General features: G+C 37.0%; 1 protein-coding gene across 3 annotated transcripts in view; it reads left to right on the top strand.

Moving 5' to 3' along the window:
- PDHX (pyruvate dehydrogenase complex component X) overlaps window positions 1–21,531 on the top strand; it is a 37,190-nt gene extending 15,659 nt beyond the window's left edge. For all 3 annotated transcript variants that reach the window (XM_027882189.1, XM_027882191.1, XM_027882190.1), the window contains exons 4-11: window positions 1,356–1,561; window positions 3,008–3,106; window positions 7,115–7,289; window positions 8,642–8,789; window positions 12,937–12,995; window positions 16,538–16,696; window positions 18,910–18,974; window positions 20,953–21,531. In XM_027882189.1, coding sequence (XP_027737990.1) covers window positions 1,356–1,561; window positions 3,008–3,106; window positions 7,115–7,289; window positions 8,642–8,789; window positions 12,937–12,995; window positions 16,538–16,696; window positions 18,910–18,974; window positions 20,953–21,217 — 1,176 coding nt within the window. In that variant the 3' untranslated portion in view covers window positions 21,218–21,531. The remainder of the gene's footprint in view (window positions 1–1,355; window positions 1,562–3,007; window positions 3,107–7,114; window positions 7,290–8,641; window positions 8,790–12,936; window positions 12,996–16,537; window positions 16,697–18,909; window positions 18,975–20,952) is intronic.
- The last annotated feature ends 5,049 nt before the right edge of the window (window positions 21,532–26,580 follow it).

Raw genomic sequence — 26,580 nt, 5'->3', positions numbered from 1 at the left:
TCCACTGCAGAGTGAGCCAGCAGAAGTTTTGTCCATTTTTCTCCTCAGTCGAGGCAATAAGCATTTACTTTATTTTATGTGTGTTAGTGACAAAAGCACTATGCTGCCATGGCAACAGTTCCAAGGAAACTTTATTTTACTGTGCACTCAATCTGCTCGAATTTTTTCTGCCTGTCAAGGTCACTTGAGCTTTGTTAGCAAAGCAAAGTTAGCATCTTTTTGATTCTTCTTGGTTATGTGTACAGACAGTACAAGACTCATAAAGTCATAGAATGGTTTGGGTTGTAAGGGACCTTAAAGTCATCTCATTCCAATCCCCTGATAGAGATGCCTTTCACTAGACCAGGTTGCTCGGGGCCCCATCCAACCTGACCCTGAACACTTCCAGGGATGGGGCAGCTCCAGCTTCTCTAGGCAACCTGTGCCAGTGCCTCACCACATTGACTAAAGAATTTATTTCATAACATCTAACCTAAACCTGCCCTCTTTTATTTTAAAACCATTTCCCCTTGTCCTGTCACTGTATACCTGTACAAGAAGTCCCTCTCCCTCCTTCTTATAAGCCCCTGGAAGGCCACTAAAATGTCTCTTGAAGGCCTTCTCTTCTCCAGGCTGAACAATCCCGGCTCTCTCAGCCTATCTTGGTAGGAGAGGTGCTCCAGCCCTCTGGTCATCTATGTGGCCCCTCCTCTGGGCCTGCTCTGAACAGGTCCATGTCTTTCCTGTGTTGAGGACTCCAGACCTGGACACATCACTCCAGGTGGGGTTTAACCAGTAGAGGGGCAGAATCACTTCCCTCAACCTGCTAGTGATGCTGCTTTTGATGCAGCTCAGGATGGGTTTGGCTTTCTGGTCTGCAAGCATGCACTGTTGGCTCATGTCCAGTTTCTCATCCATCAGAACCCACAAGTCTTTCTACGTATTTCAACTCTTACTACATCTGAGATTCTCTGGTTTGTTGAGATTTATGCAGAGGGTTTTTGATATAGTGAATAGTAAAAATGAAGTAGTGACTCAAAAATCCACAAGATGAAAAGTTAAGCAAAATTGTAACAGCTTGTCTGTTCTAGTTCTGACCTGCAAAGGTGGTGTGTTTAAAAACTTACTTTGATTTCTGAATGCTAACTTTAGGTGTATGGAATTTGGGGACATAGGTTAATATTCCTAAACTTATAATAGCAGTTATAGTTTATTTCAGTCTTGAGTCATCTTACTAATAATAGGAATAAAAATGGGATGTATTTTATTGATGAATTGTCATTAGCATGCCTGAAACTTTCACATCTACCATTTTCAGTCATATTAGAGTAGACAGCACAGTATGTAACTTAATGTTCTCATTGCCTTAAATTTAGGTGGAAGAAGGAAGCAAAAATGTACGGTTGGGCTCGGTAATTGGTCTACTGGTAGAGGAAGGACAGGACTGGAAGCAAGTTGAAATACCAGCTGCTGGTAGTGATCCATCTTCTCTGGCTCCACCGGCACCTGCACGTCCCTCAGCTCCTGCAAGTCCCTCAGTTTCAACTCCTCCTAAATTGGAACCTCAACCTGGAAAACTGCAGTAGGTTTCTGTGTTTGTTAAGAAATGCAACTCTTTGTTAGATTGGTAGACCTGAACCAAAAATAATCTTTTATCCCTTTTTACCATAAGTAATAGGCTGTTAGTGTTCGTTTAAGAGCATTTCAGTATGTGTGAGGTAATAAGGCTTGCATGCCTAGAATATTTCTTTGCCTGTAAGCCCAAAAAGTCAGTTCAAACAACATAGTTTTATTAGAATAAAATTAATTTTATTCTGACATACAATTGCTTTATGAAGGATTTTAAGCTTACAGAAGAAATTGTGTTAATATATGAGGGACACGCATGCTTATGCATCAGATGCAAAGTGTATCTATAATTTGTTTTCTATTTTTCTAGGAGATTAAAAAACCCGAACAAATGGCACACTCTGAAACCAAGCTCTTGTATTTTTTATATTATTCTAATTTTCATAATAGAGGAATGTGAAAAACTCAAAAGAGTAGGTTTATGTGGTCTTTGTTTGTTTTGCTTTATTTTAATCTGTTAAGGTGCTCTAAGCATTACAAACATCCTGGAGGGGGAGTCAGCCCCAGAGTGTTTGTCAGGTAACAGTAATCTATAAATCACTGCTTCATCTTGCAGGACAGATCTTGTTTGGATTTATCACTCCTTACTTGCAGTGAATTGTGATATCACAAAAACTGTGATGTCACAGCCTGTTAAAGAAAAGATAGGAAACTAATTTTTGTAGCATGTGTTATGCAAACTTTGGGTTTGGTAGTTTGAGTTTTTATATTTTCTTGTTTGTGGGATTTTTCTTTTTTTTTTTTTTTTCTTTTTATCCCCAACCTCATTACGTTTTCAATCTGGTTTGCTCTGTGTACTTCTGGCAGCATTCAGGCTTTTCTCATGCAAGTGGAAGACAACTAATTGAGGTCATTGCCCAAGCCTTACCTGTAGTAGGAGGATGATCCACTGAAAGGATCCTTGAAAGGATTATGTCTTACATTTTAGTGCCAAAGAATATCAGACAGTGATGTCTCACTGCAGCTGTTAATTAGAGATGTATCCGCATGTTCAGAATGATCATTTTTGATGTGCCTTTTTTTGGCAAGAGCTTAATAGACAGTTCTTAAAATTCAGTGACATGCAAATACAGTCTCCTTTAGGAAATAATTAATTGGAGGTTTTGTGGAAAGACTTGAAACCAAGTATTTTTCTTTTATGTTGCTTCTTTTGTATCTAAGAATTCTGAAATACCTACCTGTTGGCTTTTTTCCTCATTTCAGAGAGCAAGTCATGCTAATGTGTACTGAGTACTCTGTAGCTATGTAGTTAATATACTCTGCTTTGTAGTTATTACTCTGCTTTGTAGTTAATCATATTTCTGTTTCCTGGCAGAAATGTAGTTTATCTTGATGTACATTAAATGAAATAAATTGATCTTATTATTTAAATAGTTTATTTTTCCCCTCATGTCTTTAGGGTTCGTTTAAGTCCTGCAGCTCGCAACATTCTGGAAACACATGGACTAGATCCAAGCAATGTTACACCTACTGGGCCTCGAGGAATCTTCACTAAAGAGTATGTAGATATTTTGTTAAAGCTACAACCCTATATTTCTTGATTTCTTCCTTTGAAACTAGAGCAATCACCATGAGATTAACATCGATGTATTTAAAAGGCATAGGCTTAGTTAAATTTGAAAAACCTAATGAAAACACAGGGAGAACAGATTAGGAAATATTTTAAGAAGCCTTGGTTAAAAAAAAAAACAAAACAAAACAAACAACAAACCACAAAACAAACACTAATATTTTCTGTGTCCCATCTTAGCTGTGTGGTAATGCTGTCATATTTCCTGCAGCTCAGCCTAATGGTGACTGTTGACTCCTAAGCACCACTGTGAGCTAGTGTTGTGTATCTCCGGTATTTTGCTCCTCCAAGATGCATACAGAGCCAAAATAAAATACCAGTGACCTGTTTTCTTTAACTCTTGGGGAGTTCGGATCTTTTGCTTTTTTCACTGAAGTTTAGTTATGAAATCTGTCAGGATTTCATTTGTTCCCATTTTTAGTAGACGGGGGAGGCCAATGAAGTATAATAATAAATTCCAGAATTCTGTTTTTCTCCCATTTTTCCCTGTCTATGATTTAAAGAGTGTTTGTTTACAAAGCTATGATTTGTTATGATCAGGCTTCTAGTGTTTTATTAAACTTTTTGAGTGTTCTCTTGTAATCATTGGCAGCCAAGCCTCCGAGGGGGAAATTGTGTATAAAAACATGGTAGATCCAGTGCCTTTAGCCTTGAAATGATGCATTATCTTCACATGAGCATGTATGTTATTAGAGGTGAGGATTTTGGCAGAAATAAATATTTTTATTATCAGTAAAATTAATCCTCTCAACAAATGCCATCATTGTCTTACACAGACCTTTCAGGCTGCAGCTGTTTTAGTTCCAGTCAAAGACAACCAGGACCAAGTCAATATAACTTGGAATTGAACCCAGAAAAGCACACAGTTTTTTCAAAACTTTTTTTTCTTATAATCTTTACCTGAGTTGAAATAAAATAAGGAATTGACTAGATATAATATCCTGTGAAACAGAAATCATCAGAGATAGTTTTTTTTTTTTTTTTAAATTATGTAACTGTAACAGTTATTTGTGGTGTGTAACAAGACTATGGCAGGTGGAAACCCTCTAGGACTTTGAGCTCATAAATTAACATTTCCTAGTTGTCATGGAGATGTAGCAAAGATTTTTCTGTAGTTATGAGAATTATCTAGCAAAATAATTTCTTTTTAAAACTACATTCTTTTATACAAAAGATTTGACTTTGTAGTGTCTTTTTAAGGTACAGAATGCCTGGGGTTTTTTAACCATTGTTTTGAAATGGGGTTAATCTTTCATACCCCTACAGACTGTGCTATTATATTCAGTTTGAAATGAAATGTGTGCAGATTTTTATGGAGAGCTGCTACAGATATTCAGGGAAATATTTCCTTTGCTACACTTACCAGATTAAAATAAACAAAGAAAGATAGTGAGTTACGTAGGCAAGCGAGAATCTTTCCCCAATTTTCTATCTTTAAATTCAATTCACTGTAAAATTCTTAATAGCAATAGGAATTTTTACTTAACACCTTTGTCAAAATCTTCTCCCTTAGTAGGATGATACTTTATTTATTTATATGCTTTTATTTATTGATATTTTTCTTATGTGTCTGTGCAAGGTTGAATTACAGTTTTCTTCTTCCTGCTTGTTTTGTTGTTTGTGGGTTTTTTTATGGAGTGGCAGCCTTTTTATTATTATTTCTAAGCAATATCCTATTTGGGAGAGCTATGTTGAAATTGATTGTTACAGGGCACTCCTGTCCTTTGCCATCCTATTTAGTGATCTAGGGATTTATAAATGCAACCATGAAAGGGTGGGGAGGCAAGTTACCAAGAACTGTGTTTCTCCCATCAGTGCCTTCCTACCAGATCTCATTAAGTTAGGGTGGTTTGGGATCTCTGCTCAGACATTTTCAGCTTGCAAATAAAGCCCAGTGCACAGATGAGGCGCTGTTTTTCTGGAGATTATGTTCACATGTATGTGCTGGGTACAGCAGGATCTCTGCTGGGTGCAGTCTATCAGCTGTCGTTATGGAGGAATGAGCTCCTTCTATAATGCTAATAGGGCAATAAATCTCATTCCTAAAAATTTGATGTGTAGCATTCTCACCATTTTCATTCTTCCAGGATCTTATATGAATTAAGTAAACAGATGTTCATATGAGAGGGGATGGGGATGGTTTAGTAACAGTAACTGCCACCAGAGGAGGCTTGTGTCAATCCATACATCTCTTGTCGCACCTTGGATTCGTATATTTTGTATATATTTGTATGTAATGCTCACAAATGAGTTTCAAAAAGTCTTCAGTGAATCTTATAAAAATAAACTCAGTTTTGGCAATACATTTTTCAGGTAACACACTAAAAGCCACCTAAAACAAATGGTCTCTCTTATGACTGCCAAGTTAAAACCCTTAAGTAGTTTTTGGTAGCTTCTAATGTGTTAACTAAAGTTGCATTATGTCGCACAGTTACTTTTTTTGTTTCAAATTATAATGCTAGGGAATGATTTTAATTCTATGAAATCTGGTTTTTTTCCCTGATATAGTGGTGTTAAAGACTAAACACTTAATTTTAAAACAAATTTTTGCTAGCATGTAATGTGGGAAAATAAGTAACAACTTCTAATTATGTCAGATTATATCTTGAGCTCATTCAGTTTTTATTTTTAATATTGTTTGCTGAAGCAAAAAATTGTTGAGCTAAAATTAAACTGAAGTAAGTCAGCAAATTGATAAAATGCAGTATATAGAACATACAGAGTGTTTCAGCTGTCAGTTCTTAGTGCTGGAATGCTATTTTTTAAGAACAGCTAAGAACACATAATGTTCTGAGATTTTGTTCTTTCTACATTTAATTTAATGAATAAATTTAATAACAAACTTGGCTGTCACTCAAGAATAGACTCTCACTTAAACAGTAATCCACTGAAATTAGGCAGATTTATTTCGTATTTATGGCTTGTGTTTCAAAACCATGGTAGAGTTGTAAAGAGTCTGATTTTTAATTTGTTTTTAATTTCTTCTACCAATTTATGGAGTAAAACGGTGTATGTGATGTATGTGGTGATGTCTCCACGAAGTAATAGAGATTTATCTAAGGTACATGTTACAGGCTTTTCTAATTAGATCTGGAGCATAAAGAGGGGGGATCTACAGCTTACTTCCAGTTGCAGTTGGCAGTGATGGTGTAAATGCAGTCTTTTCTGTTTAGCCTCGTAGGTGCAAATCTTCAGCGTGCTGCTTTATAAATACAGTGTACCTGGGGTAGATGCAGTATCATGGCTTAAAGATGAGAGTTACTCATGTCTGTCATAATGTGCCCAGAACAGGGAGATGTTGTGGTGGTAGCTGTAAAATCCTGGGAGAACAGAGCACGCAAGGTTCAACCACACCTGGGACTGTTAGATGTTACCCAGGTTTTGGCTTTGTTTCTCTAGTGTGGTGCTGTCTTTCACATGGCTTACGGAGTATGGACCAGTTTGCCATCTGTACCTGTGGCAGAAGGGTACAGAGAAATGAGTGATTAAATGTATTACTTAATTTTCAAATAGCACTAAGCAATTATATTAAATTCATATTATTACAAATGTAACAGATGAAACAGCTTTTACTTGAGACTTTATTGCCTGAATAAGTGTACTGTCTTATTTAGAATTGTTAGTGCAATTCACAAATCACTTTGGACACTCACAGTTACTAATGATGATTGTAATGCTTCTCTTACACAAATGTTTTGTGTTACGGCATTTTCAAGCCCTTTTATTCATAGAAGTTAAGAGAATATACTAAGAAGATACTACAAAAATAACATAAAATTAGTATCAGTTAATCACCTTCTTAATGTTTGGTTTGGCAACAGAAATTTGAATGTACAGAAGTGGCTAATTAGTTAGAATAAATGATGGAATAGTAATACTTAGGACTTGTTAAATAGTTTTCTGTATTGTCAGTATTTCACTGTGTTTAATCACCAGGGATGCTCTCAAACTTCTGCAAGAGAAGCAGAAGGGTAAACCCACTGAACTGAAACCTATGGTTTCTCCAGCTCCTCTCCAGCCTGCTGCAGTGCCTTCTGCTTCACCAGCAACAGCTGCTTATCCAAGGCCAGCAGTTCCACCACTTTCCACTCCAGGACAACCTGCTGCTCTGGTAACACTCCTGTTAAGATTTCAGCATTCCTACAGCGAATAGTGCAACGGCTACTTAAGTAACTCTGTGATATTTCTACAACTGGAGAGAGGGAGGAAACTAAGGACACTCAAGTGGCCTTAGAAAGCCCTATCATGTGCAGTTGTTAGTATGTTTCATGGATCCTAAAGCAGTGTAATTCAAACTGTGAAATTCATGAAATTATGGTCTGCATAGTATTTTGTGTAGCTTGCAAATTGAAGCCATGGAAAATCCTACGCTGCAGGCCTTGGAAATGGGAAAGTCAGAGAGGCAGCAGTTTTATTTCAGTCCCCAAACAGGATGCCACTACTTTGGAAATCAACAATACTCTCTTTCCCTCAGTCACTACACGATCAGTATGGCAGTGCTTATTTCCAAACTTGGAGAAGTTTGATTTATTTTTACTGTACTTCATGCATTTGCTTTCCTGCAAGATGTAAGTGCCTACAGATGAGTTGTCAAGAAGTGAGCAAGGAAAGGGCTTAGTGGTTGCTTTGAAGAGTGATTTTGCAAACTTTGGCAAACTAAATACGGTTTCTATGTTGAATTGAAGTGTTAGAAATACCAGAAATTATTTTTAAGAATAAATACCCTTGCTGAAATAGATAGTAGAAATAGAAAAGCTTTTGTGAAAATATTCTGGTTCTAGAACTAGATTTGATGTATCTTTTTAGGCGTAAGTTTACAGTTGAATTTACAATGTACCTACAATTCATAATATTCAGAAAATGCTGCTTTTTTTTTTACACTGTTCAAAGAACCAAACAACACAGAAGCTCAAACTTACTTATTTTTCCATCACAGAATAAAACGTTTCCATGATTGCAGTGGAACATACATATTGCAGTTGGTTGTGTGTTGAGTACTATTCAGTATGTACTTAGGATTCTATGAGTCAGGGAACTGAAAAAACAGTAGCTTACTGAGGAAATATTCTATTATAATTTAAGTGAAACCAAGCATAATCTGAGCAATATGCCAAGTCTGGCAGATAGAATAGCACTTATATACTCTGGTTGAAATTTAGTGCTCAACATTTGAATTTTTTGTTGTTGTTGTTTTGAAAGAGGGTTCATTCTGTACTGTAAAATAAAACTATTGTGTAAAACCTGTTATGTTGATTCCAGTCAAGAGAAACAGACTAGAACAGTCATTGGTCTTAATCATATTAATTTCAGTAATTGGAATGTATCGCTTTTGAATACTTAGGGGATATTTTAAGTGAGCAGGAGTCACTGATGGTAACACATAAATGCTGGAGTACTGTTTCAGCAGAGGGGAAGTACATTTTCTCTCTTGATAATTAATATGCAACATACGATTTCTTTCAGGGCACATTCACAGAAATCCCAGCTAGCAACATCCGAAGAGTCATTGCTAAGAGATTAACAGAGTCTAAAACTACGATACCTCATGCGTATGCTGCTGCTGACTGTAATATTGATGCTGTTTTGAAATTAAGAAAACAATTGGCCAAAGGTTAGTAGTTTACCTGATTCACTATAACATGTGCTACTAATGAATGGTTTGTCTTGTTTACATAAAGTCCCCCAGGAGGTGTAGATTTTAGCATAGGCAGACGACTGTGCATTCAAATAATTTTTTTCAGTGTTCTGTATTTTGGATTCAAGCTGTAGTTCCTTGTGATTATTGAATTGGACAACTTATAGGATAAGATGTAGGAGGACAGAGGTGTTACTTTGCCAACTAACACAGCACTCTGTAGACATCTGCAGTTTGTCACAGGACAACACATTGTCCATTAGGTGTTTGTTTCCTTCCATCCAGGTGCAGCAATATTTACTTCTTAATGGTTAAAATCTGAATTTGTTCATGTGGAAGATAATAAGGGAAGCTTCACATTAAAATACACTCATGCTCTGTACTTCTAGGTGCAATGTTAAAATTTAGTTTTGCTGGCCTCTGTGTGAAACTAACTGGGAAAGGAAAGCTAATGCTCCCTTCTCAGATTGTGAGGGAGAATTACTTTATCCATGGTGAGCAAAGAAAGTAAGTTTTAGTACATGCCAGCCAATGCCTGGTAAATTCCTCTAGAAGGCAAAGTAATGGTATTAGTGTGAAGAAAGCAGGATTATCTCTTTCACTGAAATTTATATACATGCTTAAAGCTTATGTTAAACTATTAGAATAGAAATCTGTCTCACAGAGGACTGAATTATTTTAAATATACATTGAGAATTAGATTAAAAACTGTGAATATCAATGTATTTGTGTGTGTAAATTCCAATTTTCATGTGTCCACTGTGTCTAATTTATACATAAATGCTTATATATAAGATCAAGAAGTTAAATTTTCCCTTTTTATCTCAACTGCTGTTTACTGAAGTGACTTATTTAGTAAAAGTTCGTAAAACTCAAGGTATAATAAAAATTACTTTATTTTGGCTAAAACTGTTTTTGTTTTTACTAAAATCAGCTGAGTGTACCATGCAATAGGATGTTTTAATAGTTTCAAAATTAACTTTGCAGACTAGAATCTTCTTTCCCAGATCTCAGTTCAGCAAAGTATATATGACATGCATTTAAAAAAAAATAAACAGAATAATTTTTCAATAGAACACTTTCTGGGCAGAGACTTCATTTTCATGCAAAATATCACAAAGGTGGTTTTTGCTTAGTGTCTTTTTGTTTTAAAACTTGGATTTAGTTAAGTAAAAATTCTGAATGAAAGTTTTTTTTACTTACCATAATCTTCTGAATTTCAGTAATTTTTATTATATATAAAAATATTTGGTCAGTATACTGACTTTAGTGTTGTCTACAGGAAGTGTCTCTAATTTCGTGGTTCTTGAAGATACTAAAGCAAAACCTGTGGAAACCCTTTAGGAAAGCTCTCCCTTTTACTCTTCTGATTTTCTCCTGCCTTGCGCCGTGGGGGAGTGAGCGAGCAGCTGTCTGGTGCTTAGTTGCCACCTGGGATTAAACTGTGACGCACCTTCACTTATCTCCTAAACTACTTGCAAAGGCTGCAGGTTTTTTCGGAGATAATTTTTCTTCACGGAAAAGCTGGATTAAACTGTTGCAGAAATGCACTGCTTGTGTTTGCCTCTGTAGTATCTTCATTCCCTCTTTTGTCAAAACTTGAGTTATTTTAAACTCTCCCAATCCATGGATGCATTTTGACATCAGACCTGTAAAACAGTTATGGAAGCATAATTGAGGTGATAACTGCAAAGTGAGAAGCAGTAGCTGAGGGGAAGGGAGACAGAGTTGGGGCAGTGCCTGGCTGAAAGTTGCCTCTTGTTCATGGAGCTCTAATTCTAATATGTTGAGAAATGAGGTTTGTCTGCAGCTGTCCGGGAAGAGTGGCCTTCTCAGGAAATCTTTCTGGTTTTAAGGCAAAACTTGCTAAGTCAGGCAAGTTCATGTGTTATGATTGCAATAGCTGCAAGGGATTCTGCTTGTCTTAAATTTCTATAAGATTTGAACTATTCTTCAAAAATAACGATATTTATTTCAAGTGTCAGAGGTTAAAAATATTTTTTGAATTGACAGTATCTTACCTCTGCCTAAAATGAAATCTCTTGCCTTTTATCTGCTGGAAACCAGTTGAGATAAGCTCATGTCTACTTTATCAGTTGCAGCCAAACTAATTAAGAATAGCTTTTTTAGTTTATTTTCATTCTCTTAGAGGAGATATCTGTATTCAAATCAAATTGGGAAAATATTGATTATTTTTCTTTTAATAGGTCTAGCTAATTATGCTGGTGAAATAAGAATTTATTTGTTTACAAAACTTCTCAATGCCTACAAAGTTTGGATGCTATTGCATGCACACGGGTTAATCTCTGCCAATTTGTGCATGTAATTTTCATTCACCATTCAGTCTAACTTAAGAAATTTCATTTTCCACAATGTTCAGGGTGCACAAGCAAGTAGTGAAGTTGTGTTTGCTGAAGGAGACAGGCAGACATGCACCTCATAGACTGCTACTGTGTGACTTGAATAAAAAAAATCTAAAGGCCCATTATTTTATTAAGTGAAGAAACAGTGGGGTGGTTTTTCTCCTACTATACTTATTTTTTTTTTTGAAGACCAAAGATCTGTTCTAAAAAGATACACAAAGAATTTCACAGGGGTTCTTTTCAGTATTGCTCAGTTTTTCCTTTTTTCTGGTACCATTGAAATAGTTTGTTCTCAATAGTTTAGCTTTGAGATTTTTATCCTCATTACCTCATTATCACAAGAACGAAAAGTGAATAATTGTAGATCTAAGGCACTTCAAGCTTTGATCTAAAGCTTCATCATTGCTATAGTGGTTTGAAAAGCTTACAGGTTCAAATGGCAGCTTTCTGAAGCCACGTGTACTCTGCATTAAGAATAACGTAGCAGTATAGTCTTAATTTGTTGTTGTACTGATTGAGAAACCAAGGGCAACTGTTCTGTGCTGGTGACTAGCCCATGCTTGTTTATCTGTGTGGTCCTAAGTTAAATTCATCTGGTATATTCAGATTTTCTAGAATTTGCATCTCCTTTCACTGGAGTATTGAATGACTAATTTTTAATGCAACAGTACCCAGGTCATTTTTCTGATATTTTTTTTTTCCTAATGATATCTTATACACAAGTTAATGTCAAAGACATTTTATGATGTGGATATTTTCTTTAAACAGCAGTAGGTCATAAGAAATGAACCAAAAAATTCTTAGGAATACTCACTTGAAATTTTTCACACCTCTCCTACTGCAGTGGATTGTTAATGAATTTTTTTTTTTTTAAGTGCAGAGATGGGAAAGAGCCTTATATCTTTGCATGAAATTGAATTGCAGAGATCATCCTGGTAGATTTTTGTTTTCTCTGATGGAAATTATGGTATTTTCTGCCTCTATAAACTTCAGTGATTCAGGGTAAAACATTATCAGACATCCATATTTAACTGTATTCCTGCTGTCCTAGTAGACAGTGATATTTTTGCCAAGGGTTAGGAATGTAGCATGTAAGTCGAAACCGAAGTATGTTTGACGATCAAGATCCACGTTTGTCTAATGAGAAATTCTGTGCAACGTAGTAACTGCAAATTCCAGTATGTTTTGTTGGAACGTTGTCTTTCTTCTTATACATAGATTGCTAATCATGGCAAACCTTGCAGGTCAGTTATGTGGTAAGTGGATACTTGGTTCATTCCTCCAAATTTGTGATCACTTAAGAATATTAAATATGTTAAATACATTATATTTATAAATTTATTTAAAATATATTACTGATATTAAATATATATAACAATACTTAATATAATTATTTATAAATAATTTTCCATTTACAAAAGTATTTCTAAAGGTATGTGTGTTACATGTTATGTAAATATGTAAAGCATAAAACACAGATGGGCTGCTACATACAAGAATGAGTATTAATATTCCAGTTTGCAGGGGTTTTGACCTTTTGGTAACAGCTGTCAAGAATGTCTCTGCTCAAGACTTTTTCTTGAAAATACTCCTTTTGTCCCAAGTGGGAGAAAAGTTTTCTTGCTTTTATGATTGCACTCTGGCAGTGCTTCAAAGAAGTAAATCTGCTGAATTGCTGGAATCTTGTCATCACACAAATGCTGATAAATCTTAGGAGCAATAACTGTTGTCTTTTTTTTTTTTCCCTTTTCTTTTTGCAGATGACATTAAAGTATCTGTAAATGATTTTATTATCAAGGCAACTGCAGTTACTCTGAAGGTAAGCTAATAAATTACTTTTAAAATATATTTTTTATAGTCAACTGCCAAGGAGACAAAAGTATTTTGTGAACCTGTGTGGAGATATGAATGTGATCATAGCGATCGATACATAATTCTGTATTGCATATTGTCAGGTTTTAGGTCTCCTGATAAAATTCTCTGCATGAGAACTTTGTTGTAAAGGTCCACTTACTATAGATAAGAGCTGCAGATAACAGTAGTTGCTATGTCAGCAAACTAAAGCAACGGTCAAGATAAGTCTTCTATTCTTTGTTGCATCTTATTTCTCTTACGATTATAAATAAATATTTATCTAAGTCTTATACCAATCTTGGGTATACCTCAGATGTATTCTGACGGCATATTCAGTGATACCTGCTTTGAAATAAAAATTGTTCAGGCAACCAGTCTTTCCTCATTGCCAAGAACTGTCGTTGTTCCCTTTGTCAGTGTAAAAATTAAATTATTATTATACATCCTGAAGTTAAAATTTAAATTTCATTAGTGTCTTACTTAATCTACGCCAAGCTACAAAGGCATTACAGTAACCATAAGCTATTTGTGTGTTCTCTGTGTGGAACTGGACACATCGCCTTCCAATTTGTGTCTATTGCTTGCTTGGAAAGCATGCCCAGTGCCACTTAATTTCTTGAAACTCAAATGTTACAGAGATACTTCTTTAGGAGAACTTCCATGCTTTGGAACTACCTCCTCTTAGTCCGGGGTGTCTCAAATATAAACACTTGGAAAACATAATGTAAAATTAATCTTATTACCGAACTTACGAAAAGAAAAAACCATGATGGTTTCACTTAAGTGTGGAAGGTGTTTGAAGGGTGTGTTTGAAGGGAGTGTGGTTTTAATTCAGTTTGCAGTTATTTTAAAATTAAGTCATAAGGGGGAGCTTTGACCAGCCTGAAAGCCGGGGAGATTCATGAGGAAATAGTGTCTTTTAGTGATAACTAATACCTGGAGTATAGAAAGATAATTAAGGGGGGCAAACACTTGAACCTTAAAACTGAGTTTCCCCTTGTCATCAAGGCAAACACTACTGTGTTACAAGGAAGGAATGCAGATTTTGAAGCAGTTTGGTATTGCCATGAATTTGTTTCCTATGCCTTCTTGAATGCACAGTGATGACACCTTCTAGCTATATGATAAATAATAAATAAATAAAAATAAATAAATTTTAAAAAGCTGCTATTTTAACTATTTAAAAGCTGAGGGAGGAAGTTATGTTTAAGTTGGGGAACTATTCCCGTTCTCATGGATGTATGGAATTAGTAGAGAGTAGTGGACTTGAATGGACTTGACAAATTTCTAGCCAAACCTGTTCTAAATAGTAACATATAATAGTAAGAGCTATAGATTAATGCATAATTGCAGTCTGGACAGAAAATATACAGGATTCTAGGCAGTTTTATAAGTGAGTACCTGAGAGAAATTCTGGGCGTTAGCTAGGCTAAGAAAAAACTCTACAAGTTACTCAACACCAGCAACAGAAGGAGGGGCTAAATATGTGTACTGTGGTTTTGTTAGATGTGTACATAGCAAGAAGCTTCTTTTTGTGGCCCAGTGAAACCTTACATGAAAATGGTGGCATCCAGAATATACTGTGAGCTGCTAAGTGTGAGCATGGGATGACAGATCTCTGCACCAGAGAACAGGTGAAAGGAACAGGAGACAGAGAGCAAGAGGAATAAAATATTAGGTTATGTGTTTTTTTTTTTTTTCTGAATGGGTCGTTAATATTGTGTTGATATGAAAGTAATCAATTCTTCTATCCTATTGCTTTGTTACAAATCTACGCTAGCTTTTGCTTGACTATTAAAATAATAAACTTAAAAAAACCCAAACAGATTTAACTCAGTATATCAGGAAGCAAGTTCATGATCAAGCTCATGTCTCAGCTGTTTTCTGTCATCATTTCAGAAAAAGGTGTGGGCTACTTGTTTAAAAAAAAACACTCTCACTTCCATCTACACCTCCCCACCCTGAAATTTGGTGGTGTAAATACATTTGCAAGTTTAAATTCAAGGCAGTTGTATCGACTCTTTTCTGGGCACTGTTCAATCCATAATTTGTTAATATTTTCTTCCTGAACAATGAAAAATGTGCTCTCCTAGCTTTAATGAGCCAACTGCAGCTGGTTTAACAGTTTACAATTGGTTGGTAAACACCTCAAGATCCTGCTTGTATCAGTTCTTTAACATGCCAAGCTTCTCCTTCACACCTGTAGGATCACAAGTCCAGTATTGAGTTCTGTGGTTTGGCTTGGTCTTGCCATTTGAAAGCCAGAATTTTGTGAGTGTGCCAGTGGGTCCACCAGATGATAGCCCATTAGAGCAATTCTGTCTTTCTGGAACAAGGAGGCCTAAGTAAGGATGCAGGAAGGAACTTCCAGGCTGATATCCTCAAGTGGTTGGGCTTAGTAACAATAGCTCCTATGGCAGCTGTCCTTTAAAAATAAGTCTTCCATAGCTGAAGTGACAAACTCTGTCCCTGCCATCTCTTTTGAATACCTTATATAGATAGTCATAGTTGTACAGCACCCATACATCATACAAGTGTGTGTATTGTGGGACTTCTGAAGTTTATTCAGCTTGCAAAGAGGAGTACTAATAATTTTTTTTTTTTTACTGTACATTCTGGTGTTGAAGAATAAGAATTGAGGATATTGTCACACCACTTCTAGGAGTGCAATTAATTTGGATAGACAGAGATAGGTAGTGGAGTTAATTTTGATAGAGATAGATAATAGTTACTTTTGATAATGTATCCCTCCCATACTTTTTTTCTGGAATACCTTCTTCACTAGGAAGTCAACTTCCAAATTCCTTATTTCATTAAGGTCATTAAATACTGATCTTAGATTTATTAGACATAATACCTTCACAGTATCTATGACCAGCTTACCTGAGGCTTCACCTATATGTTGGGGTATTTTTTTCCCCTGAGCTGTTTCAGCTTTAAATGATAAGCTCAAAAACCTCATGGAAGTTATCAGTAAACATCTTGATTTTTTTTGATTCCACTAAAAAAAAAAAAATTGGATACATTTTAGGAGAACCTTATCTGCATAACAGTGTGTGCAACATGTTCTATTTGTAGCTTGTTTTATTGAGAGTCATGCCTGAGACAGAAGTAGAAAACAACACTTGGGTATATATAGTAGGATAACCACTTGCATGGTTTTTAATTCAATATTTTGTGATTTATTTTGGGTAATTGCACTGCTTTGAAGCTTTACGTGCTGGGAAACCATAGGGAGGTATCAGTGAAAGAATTTGTAGGCTTTTGTTTTGTTTGTTTGTTATTTTTTCTGGCAACACCAATAAAATTTCTGGCCATCCTGCCATTTTCAGCATACATTTTTGCTTTTTGACAAAGTAAATTTAAATAAAATAAGGGCAAGCTAATTAATTTGGTGAATGCCTGTACATAACTATGTGTCTTAATATCCTTTTTCTTAACACCTGATTGCACCGTTGTTCTTTGAACAGCTGTCTCTGTTTTTTTTATTCCCTGTCTCCCTTTTAGCAAATGCCAGATGTGAATGTAACCTGGGATGGAGAAGGCTGCAGGCAGCTGCAGTCCATTGACATATCTATTGCCGTGGCAACAGACCGAGGTCTCATTACACCAATCATAAAAGATGTTGCTGCCAAGGGAATAAAAGAAATTGCTGCCTCTGCAAAGGTAGGTCTTCCGTGTGCAGTAGGCTGAGGAGTAGAGTAGCTACAGTGTTTTTTGTAGCAGAAAATGTACTGTGACCCAGATACACATCAGTAATAGCAAGGGCAGTGGATCTAAAGCAGTGTCAGCATTACTTATACTTCAAAATTATTCCTAATTTTGCAACTCTGTTTTTAATTAACAGTAAGTTAGTCATCATGTTATTTAGTAGAATGCTGGCTAGACTGCTTGAAAAATAAACCTATACAGACTTCTGTAATTTAATGTAATTGTATTTCTATAATCCTCAATAATGCTAGATAATGTTAATTTCAGTAGTATTTCCGGTCTTTGAGTTTGTGATTTTGGTTTTTTTGGTGTTTTTTTTTTTCCTTCCCTTTCCCAGAAATTTGCTTGTATCTATGTTACTCTCCTTACAATTATACAATTATGGAACTTATTTCTGTTTGCATTTTTTCAAGATGCAATTCAGTTGAGGATGTCATCCTATGGATAACATTAAACTCCTCAGACTAATGAGCAGTATTTTGCCTAGACCAGCTGCCAGTTAGAGTGATCTGTGGCCATTGTTGCCAGACAGAGGAGTATTTTGTGGCAGGCAAAAGTACAATAGATGATGAAATGGCTCAACACAAGCCTTTTTCGTCACATAGTGAGTGCTAATCGAAGGCCTACAGCATCTGAGGAATGCAATGGGCTTAAAACTGCTGCAAGGGCATAAAACTGTCCCCAAAGTAGACACCAATGCACTGTGTAAATTCTTGCCAAAAACTACAGCAATTGTATTAGTCTGTGTGTAGCAGAAAAAGGTGTGTCATGCCACAAAACATGCATAATTGGATGGTTTTAACATTTTTCCAGTCCATATTGTTTACTTTATGTTGAATGTGCTGTAAAAACAATTCCTGTCACTAATATAATAGCCAGCAGAGGACAGTCAGCTGAGATTGTTCTGGGATTAGTGATAGAATGTCGAGAAGAAAAGCATTATAAGAAGTGAAGGATGCCATGCTTTCCTTATCATCCCCAATACCTGTAATGCTGTGCAGTGTTGAAAACCTCTCATCATAAATCACAGTGTCCTGTAGTTCTCGTGATGGAAATGCAATCTTGCATCATGTTTAATGTGGCCACGATAAAGTGAGCATTATCCTTCTGTTTCAAATGGGATATGTGTAATGTAAGTCACACTACTCACTATAAAAGACACTGGGTTACATAGATTGCAAGTGTCCACACTAACACAATTCTGCTTTTCATTTCTTCACTGAATTAGTGAAATAAATATGTAGCTGGCATGCACATGGGGGAGGTACAAACTAAAACTGCAGCTGCTTCTCTGTCAGTCTCCCTGTAGTTTGGCAGGCACTTCCTTTGTGTAATTGCTTATATGTCCTCTTCTGCTGCATGTTAATTTTAACTTCTTTCCAGGTCATGTACATCTTTGTACCATATTTTCATCATTCAAATAATGCAATTGCACAAATGCATTATGCTTATATTGACCCTGTTGTGTGAATGTTGTTCCCATGGCTATTGTCTTCTGGTTCACTAATTATTCAGAGATGAGTAAAAACCTAAAATATAAAGCAAAGTGTCCTTGTAACTTGGACACCTTTATTATGAATTTAAAAGTTTTGTAAAACTCTGGTATTATCTTAGAACATAATATGAACTTCTTAGGCTGTATTTGAACATTTCTTCTGTTGTATTTAGAAGTCTCACAAATTAAATGCAGATCACAGAAAGGGTGGTCTTAAAGACACCCTTCAAAAGGTAGTTAAATGGTCAGCTGGAAAAAATACATTCTTTCATTGCGGTACAAAGGTCTGAAATGGTATGTGTCAGTTTCTTTAAACAAGTCTGTTAAGAGGAATACTGTGAATTTGTCTCATCGGTATTTTGCAGGATAATCTAAAAACACTAGGGAGAATGGTGGTTCTATTTTGAAAAGTGGAGCAACATTGGTAAGATGGGAGAACGGTTTTTATTGAACAGCCAGTACTGCTGGGAAAATAAGTTTTGTGTGCTAGTCTCTTTGCCATAATGTTATAGATAGAACAATTTTGCTGAGGTTCTTCACTAAATCCGAAGTCAAGTGACTTTTTAAAGTCTGTATGGTATTTAAAATGTCTTACTGAAGTAAAAAGAATTTGTCTATTACAACACACTATTTGTTTTTTCTGTGCCTCTTTTTCTTCTTTCACTTTCCTTAGGCTCTAGCAAAGAAGGCTAGAGATGGAAAACTGTTACCAGAAGAGTACCAGGGAGGATCTTTTAGGTAAAACTCTCTAGCAGCATTTAATACATGCAGCATGGATTCAGAACTGTTTTATCCTCACTGTTCTATTGTGTTTTAATGCATTGCTTTTAAAATCTTGCTCCACTTAGGACAAAACTTCATTTGATGATTCTGAGGGCCAAACCTATGCTGTCTTGTATCAGGGTGAAGCAGTTATCTTGGTTCAGGTTAAATTCATTTGTACTTGGCACTGGTGAGGCCAACTTGAGTACTGTGTTAAATTTTGGCTACTTCCCCCAAAAAAGACACTGGAGTGCTGGAGCTAGTCCAGAGAAGGGCAAGAGAGCCAAGAAAGGTCCAAAACACAAGTCTTGTAAGGAACAGATGAGGAAGCTGGGGTTGTTCAGCCTGCAGAAAGGGAGGCTCAGGGGATCCTTATCACTCTCTACAGTTACCTGACAGGAGGTTGCAGTGAGGTGACGGGGTCAGTCTCTTTTCCCACGTAATAAGTAACAGGAGGAGAGGAAATGGCCTCAAGTTGCAACAGAAGCAGTTTTTGCTGGATATTAGGAAAAATTTCTTCATGAAATGGGTTGTCAAGCATTGGAAGAGGCTGCTCAGGGAAGTGGTTGAGACCATCCCTTGAAGTGTTCAAAAAGCATGTCCATGTAGCACTTTGGGACATGTGGTGGTGGCAGTTGATTGTTGGATTTGATGATCCTAAAAGTCTTTTCCAACTTGATTTGGTGATTCTGTGATTCCAGAAGTGGATGCAGTACTCCAGGTGAGGTCTCACCGGAGCAGAGGGGGCAGAATTACTTCCCTTGACCTGCTGATCACACTGCTTTTGATGCAGCCCAGGATACGGTTTCTCCTGAGCTGCGCGCATGCACTGCTGCCTCGTGACCAGCTTTTCATCCACCAGCACTCCTAAGTCCATCTCTGCAGGGCTTCTCTTGATCAGTTCCCTCCGCAGCCTATATTGATATCAGGGATTACCCTGACTCAGGTGCAGCACTTTGCACTTGGCCTTGTTGAACTTTATGCGATTCCCATGAGCCCAGTTCCTGAGCTTGAGCAGGTCCCTGTGAATGACATCCCATCCCTCAGGTTTGTCAACTGCACCACTCAGCTTGGTGTCATCTTCAAATTTGCTGAGGGTGCACTCTATCCTACCATCTGTGACACTGATGAAGACATTACACAGCACTGGTCCCAGTACAGACAGACCCATGAGGGTCACAACTTGTCACACACAGGTTGCCTAGAGAGATGGTAGCTGCCCCATCCTAGAAACATTCAAGGTCAGGTTGGAGGGGGCTCTGAGCAACTTAATCTAGTTGAGGATGTTCATTGCAGGGGAAGGTGGACTGGATGACTTCTAAATGTCCCTTTGAACCAAAACTATTCTACGATTCTTTACAGTGTAATTGTTTTTTCACTCTTTACCATAATTATAACCCAAAGGAGGAAATGGTGTGTCAGCTTTCTCAACTGACAATCTGTCACAAAAGAGTCCAAGCCATTTCTAATATACCATTTCACAGTTGGTGACGCAGACAGAAATGTTCAAGGGGGAAAGGCATAATGATACTTTCCTGTGCCTGAGTGATACCTAGATGTCCAAACTGTGTCACTTGGTGGATGTCAGCAGCCACTGTAACTTCAAGTTGTGAGATTCAGTCTAGAAGACATTTGGCTTGGAACAGGGATAAGCAAAGTGTATTTAAAGTTATCACTTTGCTGGCCTACTTTCTGCCTTTAGTGTGTGCTGTGCAAGAATATATTGCTGTAAAGAAATGGGACTTTTAAAAAGGTGCATTATTTGTAATTGCAAAAATCCCAAACTCTTGAGAGTCTAAATGTGCTCAGCTGAAAACATTTCAGATCTATTTTTAACTTCATGGGTTTTGCCTTAGAAGAGATTTAGACCATTGTACTCATTGAATATAGATTATTTCTTCTAGGGAATGTGCAGTTTCTGATGTTACTGATAATTCTTTTCTCTTTCATTCAGTATCTCCAATCTGGGCATGTTTGGCATCAGTGGTTTCACTGCAGTCATAAACCCTCCTCAGGCCTGCATCCTAGCTGTGGGCCGAGCAAGACCAGAGCTCAGGATTGTGGAAGATGAAGAAGGGAATGAGAAACTTGAACAGCATCAACGCATGACAGTGACTCTTTCAAGTGATGGTCGAGTGGTGGATGATGAACTGGCTTCAAAGTTTCTGGAGACCTTGAAAGCCAACATAGAGAATCCAATACGACTTGCCTTATGTTGAACTTGGTGAAGATTGCTTCCTGTTTTGACAGCATAGATAACTATTATATGCTTAGGGTTGTTTTTCTGCATAGAGGAGTAAATAGCTGGAGACGGACAGTTAAAAATTATTAAATTATGAATTAATGTGAAACACTTAAGTTTCACGCTTTTAGTCTTCTGTAATGACCAGGTTTTGTACTGTAAAGCTAAAAGACTTTAATGTTAACTTACTACATTTCTTTAAACTTTTAGTACCAGTGGCACATGTTTGCATAGGAAAGTCAGTCTCATCTGTAAAGAAAAACTCAATAAAACTTTATGGAATTTAAAAGGGAATAATAGAATAATTTGGGTTGGAAGAGACTTTTAAAGGTCATCTAGTCCGGCTCCCCCTGCAATGAGCAGGGACATCTTCAGAGCCCTGTCCAACTGACCTTGAATGTTTCCAGGGATGGGACATCTACCACCTCTCTTGGCAACCTGTGTTTCACCACCCTCATTGCGAAAATCTTCTTCCTTGTATCTAGTTTGAGTCTACCCTTTTTCCGTTTAAAACCATTACCTCTTGTCCTGTTTTAACAGGTCCTGCTAAAAAGTTTGTTCCCAGCTTGCTTAGAAGCCCCCTCTAAGTATTGAAAAAAACGCAAGTTAATTGTGCCAGCGGTGTTCTCATGGAGGTCCCAGTATGAAAGGTCAAATTTTGCACAGTGAATATTTGCTGATTAATGCTGTTCTTTGCATGGTTTGAATATAGGTAAAAGTAGAAAGTGTTTTGTCATCAGTGTATATTGAATTGTAGCTTGGAGGCTCAAGTGCAGTGGTCTGAAGTTTAAATTAACAGAAGTGGTTTGGTATTTTTATTGTATGTAAATATGGAACCACATATTGTATGTATTTGTTATAAAATAATTGTGTTTACAGGACCTCATGAGAATATAAATTGTCAGTAGAATTATGGGAGTGTGTCTTATTCTGGTTTGTGCAAGTACTTTTTTTTAAATGATTTGTAGGACCTAATGGCAGCAGCTCATCAACTAAAAAGCTAATTGCAAGACAAAACCTTTAGTTAATACTGTTTTGAGAGTTTTTGATAAATGAGCTCGCTTCTTTAGCTTGTTCTGATATTGTAAATGTCATAGATTGTTAATCTGACAGTAGGGAGAGATTCTGATTACCAGATCTAGTTTACTGCGCAGCAACGCACATATCCATTCTGTATTTCCAGGAGTTAATCACTGATAAACTATATTAAAGATTGGGTGCTGAGGATTAATTTGCAATTTGAAATGGTTAACTGTTAATTTTTCCCTGGCTTTTTGTCAATCCCATATTACTTTAGGAAGAAAACCCAATATTTATGTTTTCCTTACTGTACAATAAGCTCTCATTATTCACATAACTAAATCTGCTCTGCCCTAGGAGTTTTGGAGACAAATTGAAAACCTGATATACTGCTCTTCATTTTTGTACGTGGTGCTCTAGTGGTGCTTTGTGCTCCCCAGCGTTGTATGTTCTGCTCCCACAGTTAAGGGCTGTGTGGCTGATGTTTGCAGCTGTAGTTTTGTGTGTGTGTGTGTTCACATCGTGGGAGTCAGTGTTTTACTTCTCCCTTTGGAGCCACTGGAAGGCGCTGTTGTATGTGAGTATGCCGTGTGCGTCCTGCCTCATTTGTGCGGGTGCTCAGCCAGCCATTGTGCTTTCCCTGTAGACAATGCAGCCTCTTCTGCAGGTTAAATAAACCTTTGTGTAACTTTTGAACTGGGCAGATCTCAGGAGGGCTAATACAGGCTTGAATTCCAATTTCTTTACACCTGCTTGCTTGCCAGCATTGTCAGTTGAAATGGACATAACTCATCAGTCATCAGCCTGTGAAGGAAATGTATGGAATTCAGACATGCAATAGCAGTCAGGTCTCGTTAATTCAGAGTAAGAGTACTGTTTGATAACATCTTCCATTTAAACATAAGTAAGGCAACAAATACCTACTCATGTAGCTTAAAATAAAACGTTCAATATCTCCTTGATGATTTGGGGTAAAATGTCCTGGAAAGGGAATCATATGTGGTGGTTATGCTTACTTTTGAACAAAATTTGCCTCAAAGTAAAAATTTCACAGATGAAAAATACAGCTTTTCACGTTTTATTCTTTCAAATGTCTCCTCTCAGCCTGTTCCAAGCTAGAAATACAATGAAGACATCTACTTTCTTGAGTAATTTAGAAAAAAACCTAAGGAGTATACTAATATCTGCTGGAAATGTGTGCCTTTAGGATAGTTACTATCTTTATATCATTTTCCTTTGCAGGACACATGATTAGAAAAAATAAAGGGTAGCTATTTTGGACTTTGTCATTGCCTACAAATCTTGAACTGTGTGTCACACTTTAATCCCTAATTACACTGTCAGAATATTTGACTTTTGGGGATTTTTTTTTTTTCTGTAATGTATGCCTTATGAAATAAAATTTCTATATCTTCCTGCTTGATACTGTATCCTGCACTCCAGGATACAGTTGGCCCTTTTGGCTGCCAGGACACACTGCTGACTCATATTCAATGATGTTCTGTTCCATTTGTCCTTAAAATGTTGAATGCATAGAGTGGAGATTCCTCTTAAGTCAGTATGGCAACTGCGTCCATAAGAGAGTAAACAAAAAAAATAATCCCATCAGCTGAAAGTACCTTTCAGCATGTTCTTAGTTAAGTGTAAGTTTTAAACTTATAACCTCTGGGGATTATTTCTTTGTAGTCCTGCTTGAGTAAAGCAGGAGGATGTTCATGGTAGCCTGCTAGAGATGTGTAAAAACATGCTTATCTGTAAGTGTTCCAAGAAACACAGATACCTAGGATTTGGGTGAAATCACGTGTGTTGATTAAACTGGGGTGAAAATCAGTTACTGGAAGCTCGACTGGCAACTCTGCATGGTTGCTTTACAAAATCTGCCTAACGTTGTGTCAGTGTAAAACCATCACTGTTTGCTTGAATTCAGTTTGCACTCCTTCCCTTTTACGTCAATTTTGCTTGAACTTGAAGTATCAGAGTAAATAATTATTCAGATACAATAACCATATTGTTCTTCCCTCGCTCCACAATAATGGTTCTACCTGGCAAGTTAAACATTTGTGTCATTATGAGAAATAACTAGCTGGAAAATGACAGACTTTTCTGTTTGTTCAGTACCTGTAGTAAGGAAAATGATTCATGCTATGTTAATGAATACCGCTTTTTATCTCCTTAAAAGATTGGAGATCAAGAGGAGATTCTCTTTTATAACTTGGAAGTTTCTCTCACGTGGGCTAGACCTAAATAGGAAGAAAGGGCATCTGAGAACATTTTTATTTCTGTTCACTGTTGTATGAAAAATATGCTGAATTGTTAGAGCAGCAGGTCTCCTGTCCTACAGTTTTGTGATTTTTGTGTTGTCTATATAACATTCATTACCACATGCTGTTCACTTCACTTGGCAAGGGATCCAAACAATTGAACCTTGCAGGATACTCTCCATTGACCTAGTGATCAATTAATTCCTGTTTCAGCTGCCTATCTTAAGAAAATAGCTGTGTTTCGTTTTGCAACTTTGATGCACTTTTAATTTCGTCTCTGCCAAATAAATTATAAGCTTAAATATCCGTGGAGGGTGTGTGCTTGTGCAGATGCTCGTACTTGCTGTGTCATGTCCCAGTCTCCATAAGCAACGTGCACTGACTTTTTTTAGGTTTCAGTAGACAGTAGTACTCTGTTTCCTCTTCCTTGCATGGAGAATAGCAACTGTAGCAGGTCCTTTGGTTGATCAGGAAGGGAACTCTTCCTACACTTTTCTAAAGTTTGAGAATTCTGGCTTACAGTGTAAATTTCAACCAAATATCCTGAGAGCAATGCATTGCTTACTTCCTCATTCTAGAATTCTAGGCAAGGATTCTAGAGCATCTTTACTGTTCTCTTTACTTTCAAATGAAAGTAATATTAATTTCTTCCCCTCCCCCCCCCCCGAATATTTAGAGAGAAAAGTAATGTATGGAGTTATTTTGGAGTCAGTTGAGAAGTTAATTGGTTGTGCCTACAGAAATTTATTAGATGTTATTTTGCATTTCCTTTTTGACAAGTATGGAAGAGTTACAGCTTTTTCAGGTAGGTTTGTGGTCTTTCCTCTCTCCATTCCTATTTTGAACCTAATATAGCTATCATAGTGTTCAAAGCAGGTGCTATCTTAAGCTTATAACAAGTGTTAACAATTCTGAGTGGCTCCCAGTGTGAAGCAGAAGAAACATTTTGGGATATTCCAGGTTATCCTAAGTAAAGCTGTAAGGTACCTTCTTGGCTGCTATTCATATATATTTGCATGCTGTCTGACAGGCTTCAGCTACTCTGACAGCTGCAGGTGGAGGCTACAAAGAGAGGGTCTAGGCCCTCTTATTGAAATGGGTACTATGAATAAGGAGAAAAAAATGTGATAATTGAAATTGAGCTGTTGGGACTATCTCAAATATTATTCACGTGGTTTAAATATTAGTTGTGGTCTGAGCTAGGAGAGAGGCATTTTAGCCAAAGGCTACATTTGGGCAGTTGCAGGAAGAAATCTTTAATTTTGAAGACAGTCCCTATTGTGCAGGGTAGAAAAGACAAAAGAAAGTTAAAAGTAAGTAGTCTTTTTCATCTGTACTTGAACAGCTTTCTTTGTATAAGCGTTATATCTATTTTATTAGTTATCCAGGAATGCCTGGATTTCTTTAAGCCGTAAAGTATAAGCATGACCTCTGTCCTTGTAATTGGGTTAGGCAAACTCTGAAGGAAATAATACTTCAAAATTTTATGATTCTGTGATGCGTTAAGGAAGGGGATTTTACTTCTTGGGCCTTCTTTTAAAGGAGGTGCATGCTTTGCATGCGTGTGTGTGCCCCTGTATAACCTCTGCATGTGTGGGGATGGATTGGTAAAGAGGGCCAGCTGCTGTTTCAGCCACGTTTGTTAAAACCTTTCAGATCCGGGCTACAGGAGGAACAGAGGCAAGCTTCTGAATTCCCCTGCTGAGACTTAAACATTTCTGCTTTAATGTGTGTGTGCCAATGTGTGTGTGTACAACACTGGGGGAGGCCTAAGAGAAACCTGCCCTGATTACATTTGAAGAAAGTAATTGCAACATTGCATCTGTTGCTCAAACACAAGTGATGAGACAGGTGCAACGATACCTAGGAGCAAATACTCTTGGCTAAGAGAGAGACCCTGAAGGATCTATGAAGCAATCTTTGTGTGAGAACGCAGCCTTCCCTTATTTGTGCCTCATCACGGTATTTTGGGGACTCTGGTGGTAGAAAGAGTTCTGTGAAAATAATTTGTCCAGTGCACTTGGAGAGGTTTTAAACGTTTATTTTTGTCAAGTAATAA

The sequence above is a fragment of the Empidonax traillii genome, unplaced genomic scaffold, assembly GCF_003031625.1.
Source record: "Empidonax traillii isolate 1590-97213 ecotype Southwest subspecies unplaced genomic scaffold, ASM303162v1 scaffold103:size1334136, whole genome shotgun sequence".
NCBI classification, from domain to species: domain Eukaryota; kingdom Metazoa; phylum Chordata; class Aves; order Passeriformes; family Tyrannidae; genus Empidonax; species Empidonax traillii.
The sequence above is the reverse complement of the archived record's forward strand: the minus strand, read 5'-3'. Positions and strand labels throughout refer to the sequence as shown.